This window comes from Podarcis tiliguerta (genome assembly GCF_965153285.1).
Source record: "Podarcis tiliguerta genome assembly, chromosome: 1".
NCBI lineage: Eukaryota > Metazoa > Chordata > Lepidosauria > Squamata > Lacertidae > Podarcis > Podarcis tiliguerta.
This window is the reverse complement of record NC_139534.1, coordinates 56,362,548-56,380,248: the sequence shown is the minus strand read 5'-3', so window position 1 is coordinate 56,380,248 and position 17,701 is coordinate 56,362,548. Positions and strand designations below refer to the sequence as shown.

The 17,701-nt window shown below is 41.9% G+C and overlaps 1 protein-coding gene across 3 annotated transcripts in view; it reads right to left on the bottom strand.

Annotated features, from left to right (window-relative positions):
• Positions 1-9,482, bottom strand: part of CD6 (CD6 molecule) — a 38,713-nt gene extending 29,231 nt beyond the window's left edge. For 2 of the 3 annotated variants that reach the window (XM_083416399.1, XM_083416400.1), the window contains exon 1: positions 8,926-9,481. In XM_083416399.1, coding sequence (XP_083272525.1) covers positions 8,926-8,980 — 55 coding nt within the window. In that variant the 5' untranslated portion in view covers positions 8,981-9,481. Of the gene's footprint in view, positions 1-8,925 lie in introns of all 3 variants that reach the window. The other variant, XM_083416398.1, reaches the window with a different exon arrangement.
• Between the last annotated feature and the right edge of the window lie 8,219 nt (positions 9,483-17,701).

Below are 17,701 nucleotides of genomic sequence, written 5' to 3'. Positions count from 1 at the left end.
ATAATGGACAGCAAAGAATTAGCTACTTCCAGGTGAGATGAATTTATTTTCATTTTCATAATAATTATCTAGGACAGCATAATAATGTGGTTACTCTTTCTCAACGAATATCAGCATCCATTAACTGAATATTTTAAATAATACATACATTGAGTTTAAAAATAAAATGAATTAAATAAAAGATAGTCATCACTCAAGAAAAAAGTCCTAGGAAATGGAGAAAGTGCTTCAAGAAACGATGAAAACACAACATCAGCCCCAGTGGGTCAGACACTGGACCATCAAGTCTAAAAAATCCAATCTTCTACAATGTTTGGGCTTTTTGTTCTGGCCTGAGCAACAGCTGACACTGAAAGAAAAAGGCTTTCATCATCCCTGGTCACTTATCCACTGGTTTCTCTTCTTATTAACCACCTATTTTAGTAATGGGTGTCATCTAAACTTCCGCTGCTGCAAAAATAACCTGCAGGCAGACAAGGCAGGGAGGAAGAAATAACACTTTCTGTTTTGGTGTGCCTTGTTCTTGAACATCCTAGGCCAGAATGAAGGCCTCTTTCTTCTGTTTTCCGAAGAACCATCCTTGGGTGATACAGGAGCAGGATGCTGCTGAAGGTTAACAAAATGTTCAAATCCCATCAGCAAAATATCAGCTTGGGAGGGTGTTCCCCCTTTGGGGTTAGTAGATTAGATCTTTAGCTGTTGTAAATAAAACAAGTAGTCAGTTCTGAAACAGTCAAATCAAGGACAGTCAGGATGTCTACTCAAGGAACTTTTGGTCTGATTAAGAATGATGACACTTGAAGCCTTCTCTCGTTGCCCAGATCAGGGGAAAGGTCAGACACCAAAGGTCTGATGGATCCAAAGTCTAAGGTCAGGAATCCAAACACAAAGGTACCTGAAAAATGAGAATTAACCATATTAAACTGAAGAACTCAAAGCACCTGGCAATAAAAACAGCCTCTGATATCTTGTGACCATGCACATTGGCCGACAGACAACCTTCCAGGCAACTGCTTCAGTTTCTCCAGCAGTGAGTACTGCCTGCAATTGTTTGCAGCAAAAGGAGGGCTTGGCTTCAGAAATCAGGTCACTGTGTCTGCCCGTCCGCTGCACACTCGGGTATTATTCTGTATAAGCCACTTAAGTCCAAGCAACAGGGCACCATCCCTGCTTTCCTACAGCCTAAGAGAACTCATTGTTACAACTGGGTTATTTTAGGCTAAACATTTTTGTCTCTCTCCCCACCCCCTCTCCTGGAAGGCTGTACCCTGCGGGGCTTATACCATTTTAGTCTCTCACTCTTTCATTCTAACCTGACTGTCTCTCTGCTGTAGCCTATCAGCTTTCTTTCAACATAAAAGCAGCATCTTTTCAGAACAGGAAGTAAATGGCCTCCGCATAGTATGGATTCTCCCCAGCCCTGAAGCGCTTCGATGTTTATCATCATCTAGCATCACATGGTCTGAATTAATTACCCCAGTTCCCATTTCCCATATCCCACTGAATAAAGCCAGACTGCTTCCACCATGATAGGAACATAATCACGTTCTTTTAGGTTAAATCGTACCGATTTACCTGCCTCTTATTTTCAAAAGCGAAATCGCAACCACAAAGTAAGATCTGATCCCATATGGCCTTACACGCACAGAAGCTGCCAGCCACGCCGCTCCTATCAAGATAAACTCATGGCATTTGGAACCTATTACAGCTCATCTGCAAATCCCTTTTCACTGATGTGCTACAGATCAGCCAGAGGGCAAGATTCCTGGCACACCAGGAGGAGGGAAATACTATTATCTTGTTCACCCTGACTGAAACTTGTTCCTAGCTAAGGTTTACTGCCATCCCAAAAGCATTGGCTGCACGTCCTTAGAAAAGCCCGATTTCCATAATCCACCAAAGAATGAATCATATGGCCACAGGTCAGGCCCCTGGCTGATCTAAACTGGCAGAGCTTGACTGCTGCTTACTTAGCTGTACAAAAACAAACTGGTAAATGCGAGACAGGAACCTAGAAACAAACAAAGCATCAGGGATGGCAATTGTCTGCCGTTTCAAAATGCTGCAGATCTATTTGAATCTCTCGGCTCCTGGACTACACAGGCAAGCAGGATAAAATGTGCTGTGCCAGTTCAGATGGCGGGGAAGGGTTGCCTTTTTTCTGTTGCTCTGCCATGTAAAAAAAACTATTGAAAGTCGAAAAGAAACTCCTTCGAGAGAATATTTCAAGCCTAGCCTTGGTCCTGCTTTGCTAGCTTTCTACTTGTGGTGAGTTTCTGGACATATTACATATCCTCCAACATTCTCCGATGAAAATAAGGACATTATAGTCTAATAATAATAATAGTAATAATAGTAATAGTAATAATCCCCTGTCCATCTGGCTGGGTTGCCCCAGCAACTCTGGGCAGCTTCCAACATATATAAAAATGTAATAAAACATTAAACATTTTTTTAAAAAACTTCCCTATACAGGGCTGCTTTCAGATATCTTCTAAAGGTTGTATACAGTGGTACCTCGGGTTACATACGCTTCAGGTTACAGACTCCGCTAACCCAGAAATATTACCTCGGGTTAAGAACTTTGCTTCAGGATGAGAACAGAAATCGTGCTCCGGAGGTGCAGCAGTAGCAGCAGTAGCGGGAGGCCCCATTAGCTAAAGTGGTGCTCCAGGTTAAGAACAGTTTCAGGGTAAGTGCAGACCTCTGGAACGAATTAAGTACTTAACCTGAGGTACCACTGCAATTACTTATCTCCTTGGCTCCATACCCTCCAACATTTCTGTGGTGAGTATAGGGATGCCCTAAGGAAAAGCGGGACATTCCAGGATCATATCAGAAACTGGTACGGCTTCTGTAAATCCGGGACTGCCCCTGGAACATAGGGATACTTGGAGGGTCTGACATTAACACATATGATTCTCCACTTGTAGTGGAGTATCCCATTCTGCAATCTCAGGGTTCTGCCACCTCATTTAGCGGTATCAGGGCTGGCCTTACCATTAAGCAAAGTGAAGTGACCACATCAGGCGACAGGTGCCAGAAGGCGACACCCCATAAGGCAGCCTACCATCTTCAAGTACAGTGGAGGACATTGCCTCATCACTGGTGTTGAAACTACATTCAATGGCCTCTTCAGCTCACTTCTGTACATGGAATGTGGGAGGAGGGAGCCATTTTGTTATTTTGCTCAGGCAGCAAAATGCCTTAGGCCGGATGCAGGCCACCCATGAATTCCCTACCTGCGTAAGCTTTCCAGAGGCACAAGGTACATTTACATGTACTTAACATGAGCACTGACCTGTTCGTGTCTCATGCCATCACTCATCGATGGTGAGACCATAGGTAGAAGGCTGTGTGCAGTTCTAGTCTTCGCCTCGCCTCAAAAAGGATATTTTTAGAGACAGAAAAGGTTTTTTTTAAAAGGGCAACCAGAATAATCAATGAGTTGCAGAAGCTCCCCTTTGAGGGGAGATTACAACATTTGGAACTTTTTTAGTTTAGGACAAATGTTAGAGGACTATAAGATTGGCTACAGAGGTGTTTTTCTCTCACCCTCGTAGTACTAAAATCCAGTGATGCTGAATTTTGAAAGGCTCAGGACAGAGAAAACAAAGTAGTTTTTCAAAGAGTGCACTCCAGCTACTGAATTCACTCTGACAAGATGTAGTGATGGCCACCAACTTAGATAGCTTTAAAAGAGGACTGGACAAATTTGGGGAATAGAAGGCTCCCAGTGGTTAATAGCTGTGATGACTATATTTTACCCCCACTGTCAGAGGCACAATGCCTCTGAATAGCAGCTGCTGGGAATCACAAGTGGAGAGTGTGCTGGTAAACTCAGATGCTGCTTGTGGGCTTCCCATAGGCATCTAGCTGGCTGCGTTGAGAACAGGCTGGTGGACCCGACGGGCCTTTGGCCTGATCCAGCAGAGCTTTTCATACAGTCTTTCATAGTACTCTAGTGGCACACACACCTAGGCCACTGATCACTCTTAGATATAAATACTATGCGATAATGCACATATATGTTACCGTAAGTGCATTTAAAAGTGGCCAGGCCCAGCCCATGTAGGAAGCTTATATGGGTAAGGGTTTCCCCTGTGACTTGCCTCAGGCCATGAGCTAACCTAGCATAAATGGACAAAACGATAAATGATTTCATGGCCTTCATCAAAGAAGAAACGACTAACCTTCTTGCCAGGAATAACTGGACAAGAATGTTAACAGAGATAGTAGAAAGCAGGTATTCCGCTACTGGTACGGGCCCAGCCCTACCATGAGGCAGAGAGAGGCAGCTGCCTTAGATAGCAATTGTATAGGAGGGGCGTATGGCTCCAGTCCTTACCATTCCCCTGAGTCTGCTAACCTGCTACCTCTAGGTGCTGTGTAAAAAACACTGTACTATCACCAGTGCTGAAGTAAGCTAAAACTGCCAGTCCAATTGGATTTTATATATGGGATGGGAGGGTGCCATCTTGTCCTTTGCCTCAGGCAGTAAAATATCTTGGGCAGGACCTGCTGTGCATTCTGCATATGTTGACCATCTTATTCAGGGCCAAACTAGTCAGTATGGGAAACGTATGAGACATTTTCTCCTCTGTTGTTGTTGTTTTTTTAAATAAATAAATAAACAAACAAACAGCAACCATAAAAAGTCGGGGAGAAGAATCAGACCCATGCAATAAAAATGTCCCCATGCATACAGCAGCTTTGGGTTAGTGATTTTCACCAGGATCATAGCATAATCACCTTCTTCACCACGCTGAGAGGTCCCGATCCTGACCGCTGTCTCCCCCTCCAATTGCTGCTTATTTTTAAAACATGAAGTATATTTGTACATTTAACTAATTGTCTAGTTTGTGTGGGCATAAAGCAGTTGCATAGCAAAATGAACTCAAAACACAAAAAGTAAATAAGCCTCAGCTAATTAGCCAGAGCTCCAAGAAACAAAAGACAATGGTCAGATCATTGGCTTGGCGGGTGTTTAAAACAAATTTCAAGGAAGCTGGGATTATTTACCCCTGTTGCAACTGAATCTGGCCCACCATTTCCCAAGGAACTTATTTTAGAACAATTCAGGATTCATCACCAACCCCCCACGCTACACACAAGCCTGCAACTAGGTTCAGTTATGGATTTTATTATAGTGTTAATTTAAACACTCATTTAAAAGGAGATGGAGATGGAGGCTCAAGCAAGGAATGTTGTCAAAAGACAGTGCGTAATAAAATTAAGCAAGTATATTAAATTAAAACATGAGTTTTGTATTGGTAGAAATAATTGTATTTACAATCTTGGAGATTAAAAAACCCATTTATGTACTGGAAAATTGATCTACTTTCTTACTGCATTGATCAACATGCCCTTGTAGTTTATGTTGCAGGAGAGATTTTTCATTTCCCTGCCCTTTCTCTTATGTGGCCCCAATCCAGAGAAATATTCCCAAAGACTTGTGCATGATGTTGCACTTACCATTTCAAAGATGGATCAAGTCTGGGCTGCAGAAGTTTCTGTATGGGTCAAACTAGACAGGACACTAGAAAATGCTTCATTTTTTGTAAACCGCTTTAATGTATTTTTAAACAATCAAACGGTACATAGAATTTTACAAGATAAATAAATAAAATGTATCAGAGTAGTTTAAAATTTGTAGTAATAGACATGGGGGGGGGGGATTTCATCCAGATTGCAATGTAAAGGGAGAATTTAATCCTTCCCTCCTCACCCGTGTTCCTGACAAAACCTGCTTTTCATGCTGCTATGTGCCTTAGAAAACACATTTAACTAGTCCCAATTAGATTTCTGTTGGGATCATGGCTGCGGTGGGAAGAGCTAAATCTCCCCTCCCTGCACTCTAATATTCCAATGAGAATCCACCCAGCCATTATTACAATTTAGAATTTCCCGGACCTGCTTCCAAGTCTGGCCGTCAGCCTTAATCAACTCTCAGGTGAGACAGGTGTTAGGAGAAAGGTGTGCCTTGGACATGAAACAAGGTCAAATGCAGCCCTTCAGTCATGTATGGAAGCCCACTAGGGACAGTACAGGCGTTTTGGGTTCTGCTGCTTGCCTGAACAACAGACACTGTCAAGTGTCTGGCAGGATGAAATACATGACTGTTACACTGCAGTTGACCTGATGGGTCATAAATTGTTCAGGCCTGCATTAAAAAAATCAGTCAAGACCAGATTTTCAGTCACTTTAAAATGGGAGACCTGCATTAGTTGGTGGCTGGGGAGCACTTAAAAAAATAATAAGTCTTAATCATAAGCACAATGAATAGAATTCCAACTAAATCTCCATAATTTTGGGTGCTTCCAGACTGCTGTTATTTTCAGGTGGGATTCACTCACATACCAACAACTTCAGGTTGTGCAGTCAAAGTTGGTTTGGTACTTTTGCTCAACAAACTCGCCCCACCCCGCAATTTTTTTGGATTTTTTCTGGATTTTTCTGCAATGAGGAAAGTGGTGGGAAAATGCCACAGAATGTGGAGGATAACAATTGCTTGAGGCAATGTTGTATAAGCTCCCCACAAATAAACCAGAATGAATGCTTCATAAACCGCCAACATGGTTGTAACTTCTGCACAAGCTTTGTGCAAACAAATCAAGATGTATGCGCAATAAACAGGTTGTCTAGAAAAGACCTATATAAGGACATCCATACAGGCATCATATAAAGTAGTACATATTGAACAAGACAGAAACGGTGTTGGTCCCTTTCTTGAAAAAGAGCTCTAAAAGCCAAGTAGAGGTGTGATCAAAATTTTCCTTCTATTCTGGATTAATGAATCTGTAATAATGACTACACCCTGGTTGGGTGTTCACAATGGCTAATGCTGTTTCGAATCATTACTGTCTCCCCCCTGCCCCCCATACAGGCATCCATCAATAGAGTCTAAGGAGGCTAACAGTAGGCGAAAAACAAACAATCAATACAACACAACATCAGAACCAAAAATCCAATAAAACAGTTAAAAGAACAGTGCTAGCAATAATTACAGTGCTAGCAATAAGTCCAGCAACAGTCCAAGACATTTTGCTCCCCGAGGCAGAATAACTGCCCGAAGGGGGCAATGACAATAAAGATATTATTATTATTAATGGCGCAATATCGCTCTCCCCACTTTTAAGGTGCAGAGTGCCCAAAATTGGCTGAGTAATTTGGGCACTTTATTTCAAATAACCCAGGCAGAAAATCTCACAGGTTTTTCCATGACGGTCAAAAAGTAACAATAATAACCTTATCATGACACTCAAAATCAGCTGCCTGAGACAGCTACTTCACCCCACCTAATGTTAGGGCTGGTTCTGCATCAGCCACCAAAGGCTCAGGAGAATAAGAATTAAAGGACTACAAGATTGGCTTGCATGAGTGTCACTGAGAAATTTATTCTATGAACAGGGTACAATCAAAGAAAAGGCCCTGTCCACTGTTGCCTCCTGTGTTATTTATATAAATGGTATTTAAAGTGATGCAGTACTTAATTCTGTTAATATGATAGTCTAAGCCAGGAGTGGGGATGGTGTGGCCTTCCAGATGTTACTGGACTACTACAACATCTCTAACCATTGGCCACGTTGGCTGGCGCTCATGGGAGTTGAAGTCCAAGAATGTCTGGAGGACCACAGCTTTGTCACATCTGGTTTAACCAGGCTAGTAATATGCATATATGATTTTTTATTTTATTTTTGAACAGCACAGTGTTCTCCTGGGACTACTTTTATGTCCATTCCTGCCCCACTTTTTCCAATAGGCTTCTGCCTTTTAATCTTCATATTGGGTTCACTTTACATGCAAAGCTGGATAGTAGTTATTAAGCAACATAGACTAGGAAATTTAGCAATTATGGGGCAAGAATTTAGATCCCCTTACATATTGGTAACAGTCTGAAAAAAGGCAGCAAAGAGTAGGACTAAAAATAACAGGCCTTACAATGGAGGGAAGTAAGCAGTGGTGTTCCTCAAGGGTCTGTATTGGCTTGGGAATCCACAACTACTTGTTTATACATGATATAATGTTTGGGGTGAGAAGAGAAGTGGTCAAGTTGTGGCCAGCCACCCTTGGTACAAGGTGCTAGACTAGGTGGATGCTTAACCCAGCAGGGCTCTTATATTCGTAAGAAATCTCTAGTCAGTTCCCTCCTTCGTGATTCAGGCAGTGATAATTGGAGACATGAAGCTAAATTCATGAGCTAAATTTTCAAAAAACGGCAAACAGCTCCTATGCTGAGAGAAGGAGGAATTCAAGACAGATTCTTGTATCCATCTGTTTCTACTAAGCTGAAAGTGGGCTTCTGAGTTCAGATGCACATCTTGGGAATAAATGGAAAGGTGTCGCCTTTTCAAATTACAGCAGGCATAACCCCTCCCCCATGTTTCTCCATATTTGGAAAAATAGTGAGAACAAGTGGGCATAAAACGCCAGATTGGTTTCTGAATAATGAGGACACTCCTGTTGGTCCAGGAGCAGGACAGGAGACCTGTCATCTGTAGGCCACTTGGTCTGACATGTCAACTTCACATCTCAAAGAGGCTGACATTCATTGTCATTTGATGTCCGTTTTAGAGATGTGAGTAATGAGGGTGAACATTATTTTCTTTTCCCATCCTTTTGGGTATGGGTATTAACCAAAATCCCCCCCCCCCACTAGCAGAAGAAAGAAAACAGATACGTGGGCACCTGAAAGCCTCAGGTGCTGCAAACTGGTATTGGCCTTGAAGAAGGCAGCACCAGATGAGTATTCATCTACCGCAGAAAGCCGGGCAAATGAAAGGACTGTTGTGGATGGCAGATGGAGAGATGCACTGAGCTGTCATCCCATCTAAAGGACTTTCAGAGAAAGCTGAACAGAGCCAGAGAGAGCCAGCATGGACAGAAATGAAAATATAGAACCAAGCGAGAAATCGAGAGAGGTACCTTTTCTGATCGCCATTAAGGAAAGGGTCATTAGCAGCACATCCATCAGGTCCATCGTGCATGAGGGTGCACTGAACAGCAACAATCTTCAGAGCTGGGGAGAGGAAAAGGCCCAGCATGCTCTTCATTTCATTCTCCTCCTGACGTTGTGATTAGTTTCCATACAGTAGTTTATTTCGTTTGCTTGTGGTTTCAATCGTCAGGAAACTGTCAGTACACTCTTAGTCCTGGTGGCAACTCAAGCAGACTGAAAAGTGCAGCAATGTGAGAAAATGGTATTGGGGGTGGGGAGGGGGCAGGAAAGCAATATGAAACCCATGTGAAAAAATACTGGAGTGTAAGATACCACAGGCCACCAGCATTAGGATGTCCATCATCAGGACAAAGAACCAAAGTCCTGGTAGTTATACACATCATTCTTTGTCTCATAAGTAGATGCTACTGGAGTTGTCTTGTTATTTTGGCTCCAGGACCTTCATGTTCCTCCTCCCTCTAGATGCCCTACATGTGAAAGAATAGTGTTTTGGTTTTTCTTCCTTTCAAAATTAAGATATTGATTTTTTTAAATACAGAGCAAGAAACAAATCCCCAAACACCACCTTCCTGCTCCCTGGTCAAACCAGCTATCAATATACAAATCATCCCAAAGTGCTTTCCCACATATGCCATGTTCTTTCGTTGTAGCATATATAATAAAACTGGACCAAATGATATAGAATTTGACAGATGTGCATCAGATTTATTTGTATACGCAGCTTGTGGGTCAACTTTTCCATTAATGCCAAGATCCAGGTTTGGATAGTCCAATCCCATAACAAGTTTCCAGCCAGGGTTCTCCAGTACTTGGCAATCGTCAGTGTAGCTGCTATGATGGGATATATAACTAAGTCTTTACGAAGCAATGTTTCAACATCGGCATCAAAAACAGAAAGGAGAGCAAGCCTGGTGTCAGGTGAAAGTTTTTGTTTAGCTATATGTTCCATTTCCTGAAAAACTTCACCCAAATAAAGCAACTTTGGAGCAAGACCACTGCATGTAATTTTAAAAAGCTGGTGGACCTGCATTCTCTCCAGCAGCTGTTATATCTGCTACTCAATATCCTGCTAAGCCGCTGTAGATAGAAGTGCCAAGGATGGGTAGGTTTAGTAGTGCTTTCCTTGACCCTAGCTGAATCTGACCAAAGAAGCAGAGCAACCCAGATTGCCTGCCATTCCTCATCAAATATAGGCATCCCTGTATCACCTTCCCAAAACTTTTTCAATCCATAATTAAAACCTGTAGGAGTCTGAGCAAGCATTTTGTAAAGCTTCTTTTGAATTCAAAATAAGATCTAGTAGCATGGCTTTTGATCTCAGGGTGAGTTATTATGTAGAAAGTATGATAGATATGTATGAATATTGGTCACTGATCATAATGAAGAGATTGATTGATAGACTCATGGGTATGTATCCGATGAAATGGAACATCTTTTGATTTGGTTTGAATCACATCACCCTTCAGAAGTGCTGGCCTCGTTTAAATCACCACTTTCCCATTTCCTGAAAATATATCTTTGTTCTGAAATAAAGGGTGTTCAGTAACAGGTCATGGAAGAGATGGAAGGTCCAAAAATCTAACCATGAGATCTGCAGATCGCCCTGGATCATTAACAAAATATTTTTTAAAATGAGAGGCATTGTGCTATCACGGAAGGGTTGGCAAGGCCAGATATTTTTGACTGGTTGGAGCAAACCAAACTGCCTTTTGAAGTCACAGCCGCTTTTTACCATTTAATGAGGGGAGACTTGTGTATTCACAGGAGAATAGTTTGAAAAAGAAAAAGTAATATTGGAAGCCACAACATTTTTATGGCTGCTGTCTAACCCAGGCAGGACCAAGTGGCAATTTTCCAATTTTGTAATTGGAGTTTGAATTCTGAAATCAGCCATTTGTAATTTAGGGTAAAGTGTCCACAAAAATGCATGTATTAGTGATAATAACATCAAAATATATTATATTAGAGCAATTTACTTGGAAAAATGTGTACGTTAGGCAAAAATGGATACAAAAATATCTTTAATTAGGAGAAATTCACACTAAAATGCTGACAAATTTTCATGAGACTTTTTTCAATCACAAATTCTTGTGGAAATGTGCAGAAGTGATTTTTTAAGATTGGAAAAATGAGAAACTTCAGGGACTGAAATTGACAGATTCGTCTATCCCTAACCACAATCCTCTCTCATCAAACCAGTGTTTTTTTTCTGGGGGGATGCAGGGTTACGCATACCCCTAAACATTTTGTGAATCTTTGTACTTTTGTCCATTTACTGTATTTATTTCCCCCAATTTGAACTATAAAATGGTGATTTTCTTGAGTCAAAATGAGAGTACCCCTAAACATTTTTTTTAGAAAAAAGCACTTCATCAAACCATTTGTTGCCTGTAGTAACATTTCCATTTGAATGGACAGCACATCCTGTGGCCTTTAATCTGGTGCTCTTACCCAGATAAATTAGAAGGAACCACAGACAGGCAAAAGTATCTCACCCCACACTTTTAAAGTTATTTCTGCCCTAAGTCCTCTACACAAAGAAAACCACCACATGCAAGGCCCATGAAGTTTAACTGCTGCCCTCTAATGGAGAGCAGCCAGCACTACAGAAATGCAATGGTGCATGGGGCTGCAGGATTGACATGGTATTGGAGACATATCGACCCACAGCAAATCATTATCTTGACCTTACTTTGGACATGATCTAGGAGGTAGCCACACTGTCGTTTATTGTGAACTTGGTGCTGCTCCTGCATGCAAGTTCTGTGCAGTGTCCACACAACCTTGTACTCATCACAATGCTCTCTCTGCCTGCCTGCCTGCCTGTCTGTCTCTCTCTCACACACAGTCCGTATTTACCATTTCTGCCTTTTTTCTTTTTGTTCCTTATTGATTTTCTGCAGATATGGCAGACTTCTCGCATTTTGATGAGGATGTTGTGTGGACACTGTGCAAAACATGCATGCATTAGCAGTGCCAAGTCCACTGCTGTGAGGAAGTCCCCCAAAGTCAAGATAAAGTAATGGCTGTTTCCCTTAACCAACGGAACTTAATTTGAGACGACCATCTAAGAATCACTTGTCACTGTAAGGAAGCAGACAGTGTGGCTTCCAAATCTTGCGAGAAGTGCTGGCAAGTGGATGTGCTTCTGCTTCTTGCAGTTCCATTGTACTATCCAAATGGAAATACATGGGAGGGGGGGATGTGCAAGCCATATGCTTGAGCCAGTGCAAGAGAGTGGATTTTGTGCCAGGAGACACATGGCCCCAGTCATACACAAACACAATCTGTTGCGGGTATCAAGCTGCTTGGTTGTAACTCAGCCACAGAGGAGAGGAACCACTGCCATTTTTTAATTTGGAATGAGATTTCCGTATCAGATGTTCCCCTCTTCCTCTTTATTTGCTTGTTAAATTAGTGCAGGATACGACTGCCAGGCAGAAAAGGGCAACCCAAATAATCCATAGGCTGGAGACACAGATGGCAGATTTCTACAGGCACTTTCAAGCCTCTCTTCACAGACAGAAACAAAAGATGAGAATTCTGCGCTCAGAAAAACATTGTTCTGCAGTCCTGTGGTACTGTGGCTTTCATTCTGCCCTTCCCTCTATAGATGTATAATCTAGATTAGACAAATCTGGAATAAAGGCAGGAGGTGGAGGATGAATCTTTCCACCTAGAAGCACCATGATTGTTCCTCTGGTCTGTTCAAGGCAGTCATGGTGGATCTGTAGCCCTGCATATGTTGTTGAACTACAACTGCTATTAGCTCCAGATAGCACCGTCATTGGTCAGGGATGATGAGAGCTGTCATCCAGAAAGATTGGGGGTCACACAGGTTGCCCACCCTTAGTGTAATGTTTTAATAGCAAGGCTGGCATTGGGGTAGAGAGAAGACATGTGACAGCAATAGCCATGACTGACTCCCACTGCAAGCTACATGATGACCAAAGAGAAGCTCTGCTTATTGCACCTGGAGACTAGTCCCTCCAGAACGTCCACCACAGCTATAACCTTGCAACTGCCTTGCACCCCCTGCAGCTTCATTCACATCAGCATTCCTCCGTCCCCATGACGCCCAAAAGGAAATGTCACTCTTGATTATTTGTTAATTACTCACCACCCAGAGCCGATTATTGTGGAGGCACAGTAGTTAATGGCTGAGTTGATTTATACATCTTTCAATTTGCCACTTAACAGCCCCTAGCAATGACTGTCTTTACAAATGCCTCATTAAATTTCATTTAGTTAAATGTCTTTTGCCTTGTTACAGAAAGGATTTTTTTTAGAAAATAGTTATCTCAGCTGGTCGGTACCTATTTTTCTCGTTATGTCTACAGGTTACAAGTGTATATGAGATTTGTAGCGGAACCTGCCAACTTTGCCTCTCACAGTGCCTTGTTACTTGGAAAGAGGATCTTGTTGGTAGATATTAAATGCTGAAACTGTGGAAATTTTAGTATTTTTGGAGTGGGACACCTTGAGCGACCCTAAAAGATTAAGACACCCTGAAATGGGAAAAAGGAGAGGCAGCCTCAGGAAGGTGTCTTTTGAAGGTCACGTGTATTTCAAAATGTGTTTTCTTTATGTTTTCATGGGGGCGGGAACCCTGATTCTCTGCCCTATTAGCACAGCTTCCAGGGTGGTTAACAACCATAAAAGCAATCAGAGCAATGAAACGAAAACACCAGCACAATGTAATTGGCAGTACAACCCTATGGATGTCTACTCAGAAGTGCACCCTGCTGAGGTCAATGGAACTAACTTCCAAGGAAGATGATTATAGAATTGCAGCCTAAAAGAGCAAAATGGAAACAGCAGGGGAAGATAAAAATAAGTGAGCGTAACCAGCAGAAGACCCACTCAGCTGGCATTTAAGAATGCTGGGGGAAATGGAAGAAAGCTCTCTGACTGGCAAAAGGAAGGTGTGAGAGTGAGGCACCAGCCGGCCATCCTCTCTGAGGAAAGCCGTCCAGAAGTGAGGCAAAAGAGAGAGAGAGATAGACTGAGAATGATGGGGGTAATATGTTTTAGCAATGGGATATGTACAGTCTTCAGAAGGGAAGAGGATAGGATTACTGACATATATGAGACAGCTACTGTACTAGTTTCTATTTTCATTTATTCAAAGTATTAATAAGCTACCTTTTGAGGTCAAGTAGTGTACAAAAGAATGTATGAAACATGTCATAGTGGTATACATTATTATAAGAAGGCTTGTCTGAATTGCATGAGCCCAGGGTAGGGAACCCTTTTTATTTCAAGGGCTGCATTCTCACAGGGTAATCTGTTGGGGGCCACATACAAGCAGTATGTAGGGCCAGAGGCAAACTGCAGGTGGAGTCAGAGGTGAGTAGCATTTGTAGAATTATAGGATTGCTTGTTCTCGCTCTCTGCCATTACATATTTTTTATGGGCTTGCTGAGTAGCTCTCTCTCTCTCTCTCTTACAGACACACACACACACACACACACACACCACAGAAGAGGGATCCAGCAAGGGAAGATGGGCTTAATTATGGGCTGAGTGAGAACCAACTGACTCAGAAGGTATCACTGGGATCTGTTGCCTGGCAACTACCAACATGGAAAGACTTGCCTTCACTGAGTGAGATCCAGCTGCTCAGTCCCACTCTCCTGAGGAGAAATGTCAACAGTAGCTCTGATGCCTAGTAGGCAGAGACAAAATGGAAGCATCAAGGAAAATCATGGATATGAGCAAGAAATGCCACCAGTATAATCCTTACACCCTACAGAAATCATGTTAATTTTGTTATTGGGGTGGACAAATCTGTCAATTTCGGTTTCGCTCAGTTTCTCATTTTTCAAAAGACAAAATTTCATTCATTTGTTCTTTTTTCTGACCATAAGTTCAGTTCTCTGGATTTCTAGATCTGTTTGCATATTTTTTAAAGTCCCAATGAAAATTCACCAGCATTTTAGTGTGAATTTTTCCTAATATACATGTTTTGAACCTAATTTTGCCTAGCATGGACATTTTTGCAAAGCAATTTCTTTTACAGTGCATTTTTGTATATTTCATATGCATTTTATTCATGCTTCTTCCCAATATTTGCATTTTTGTACACATTTGTTGGCTGAAAAATTTTGTTGCAAAATTCGGAGAAGTGGCCATTTCAAAAGATGGCTCTAATTTGGTCTGCATATTGCTTCAGAAAGTGTGAATTAGATAGAATCACCTGTAAACTGGATCAAATTTCTCCCTAACCCTACTGACAACAGACTTGAATGTGATTTTCATTGTGATAACATTTTGTGAGCTGCCTTGAGAGCTTCTGTGTGTGACAGATCTGTATATTCTTATCAGTATAAATAGATAAGAAGTAGTGATTCCCAGTCTGCAGAGCAAGAGTGGGCCCACAGGGTCCTGAAGGCTTCATGCGACCTCCCAGCCATGCCTCAGGTCCATTGCCACTGACACAGAGAAGGCCTTCTCTGCTATAGAAAGATAAATTTTACCAGGCGCAACGTCTCCCACCACTGATGTATTAGGACAGGCAAAGAGGTACCCACTAAAATCTGCTAGACAACTATTAGAACACATCTGAATGCAGCCTTGTTTAGGGAAGCTTTTAATGTTTGATGCATTACTGTATTTTAATATTTTGTTGGAAGCTGCCCAGAGTGGCCGGGGAAGCCCAGCCAGATGGGTGGAGTATAAATAAATAATTGGCACAATAGTCCTGCTCTGTTTGACATCTGACCTTCACAAAGAAGGGCATATGGGGAATCTCTGTGTGTCTGGTTTCTTCACTATACAGCTTTTGGCAAAAGCTGAAGACAGAACCCTTTAACCTGGCCTTTGACCCCTCAGATGTGCGCTTCCAGGGCTCACCTTATTCCTGTAATTTGACTACTTTTGACTAATCTGTTTTGACTACTTTTCATTTGCAATTGTTGTAATAAATGGCAGCAGCAGCACCTGTGATGTGGATCTTCTTTTGCTTCCTTCAGCATTGGATTTTCTACTGCTCTGAAGGAGGAGAGGAGCAACCTCCTGCCTTTAGCACCATGAAGAGTAGGAGAGGCTCTCCCATGGCCCTTGTGCAAGTATTTTGCCCTAACACACTAAGGAATGAGAGAAGATTGTTTTGACGTGCAGCAGACCACATACTAAGCGGATAACATGACCAGACAATTGAAACAATACACAGAGGACTCTTAATTGACACATGAGGATTAGTTAGTTAAAACCTGTGGTGATTCCAATTGTCCAGTCACATTATCCACTTTAAAGACCGTTTATCTTGTAGGGCTACTTTAGTATTGCTTTTCAGAGAGGAATTTCCAGCTGCAAATGTTCGCTGCTTTTAGCATTTAATCCATACACCTCTTTCAGCTACTTTAATTGGAACATATAGTGTTTTGTCCATCAGCTACTGAAGGAAATTTGTGTTTGAACATGCACTTTACTAATTTAACCACAATAATTTCCATAGGAATTATGCTTAGCTTGGTAGATCTGTCATTTTGTCAGCAGGAGTTGAGGAATTTCATTCCTGGGCTAAATGATGCCTGCTTCAAGATGGACAGCTCCTAAAACTATTCATTTATTCTCTTTCTCTGTGTGCTACACATGAAATTGCAATTGACTCTCCGCACTGCTGGGGGTATTGCACTTTCTGCATGTGAACATCCTCTTATGTTCCATCTATCCTAGAGATGTGAAATCACCATGTGAATGGGGAAGGGGAAGGGGAAGGTACAATTCACCTCCTAAGCAACATATATTCTTTTTCCCCTTCTTTATTTTTAAAGACAAGCATCTGTCTGGGTTTCTCCAATATGGCTCTGCTTGGGATGTGTGCTTATGGCTGCAGCCTTTTCTCAATGACTAACTAGCACAGCAATCTGAATCAAACTGCTTCTTCAAAATGCTATTTTGGCTTAACAATGGTATAAGGTGCTCTGAGTCTACTGGGAGGAGATGGGAAGTATAGGAAATTCAAATGAAGTTCAGCACAAATTTCAGAGGGCCTTAAATTGCCCAGGAAAGGTCCCTGGGATCTGAACAACTTTGTCCAGGCCAGTTGGTCCCTCCCAACCACTCTGCATACAACTCCTTTATTGAACTGGACTTGGCTCATTCACTTAAAAAAATACTGTAGTTATGCTGTTGTGCAAGAGGAAAGAGCTCTATAAGAACTGTGCACTTAACTGTACAAACAAACGTCTGTGAGGGCCCTAAATCTTGTTTTGTTTTTGGCATCAGTTTCCAAATATGACTTGAAGGAATGCAAATATTAAAACAGTTGCATTTGGGGGTTTTTGTAAAGTGTTTGGGACAATCCAATGGGCAGAAAAAGAAGCAGATTTCAGAATGAGAGGAAGAATTTTTTTAACTTAAAAAAAAATGGGAAGGAACACAATTCTTTACACCACAGGCTCTTGAAGTAAAATGCCAGTAGAGAAGTGTCTTTTGGCTACCTCCCTAAACCAATGCTTGTGCAGTGCTGGACTAAGAGTCAGAACAGTAATCTACCCTCTTCCAATTGGTACAAACCACACCTGCCTCACTTGTTAATTCCATGCCTCTTCTGCAGGCCAGTGGTGAATAACCCTTTCCCCGACATACAAGTTTTTAGATTGCCTAAAAGTCCATCTTTCAAGAACATTAATACACATTGCTGGTGTATATGGGACCAATAATTCCTCTCTTTCTTTCCTTTGGGGTCACTTGCATTCACAGGTTAGGGGTGAAAGTGAGCATTGTCCCACTCTG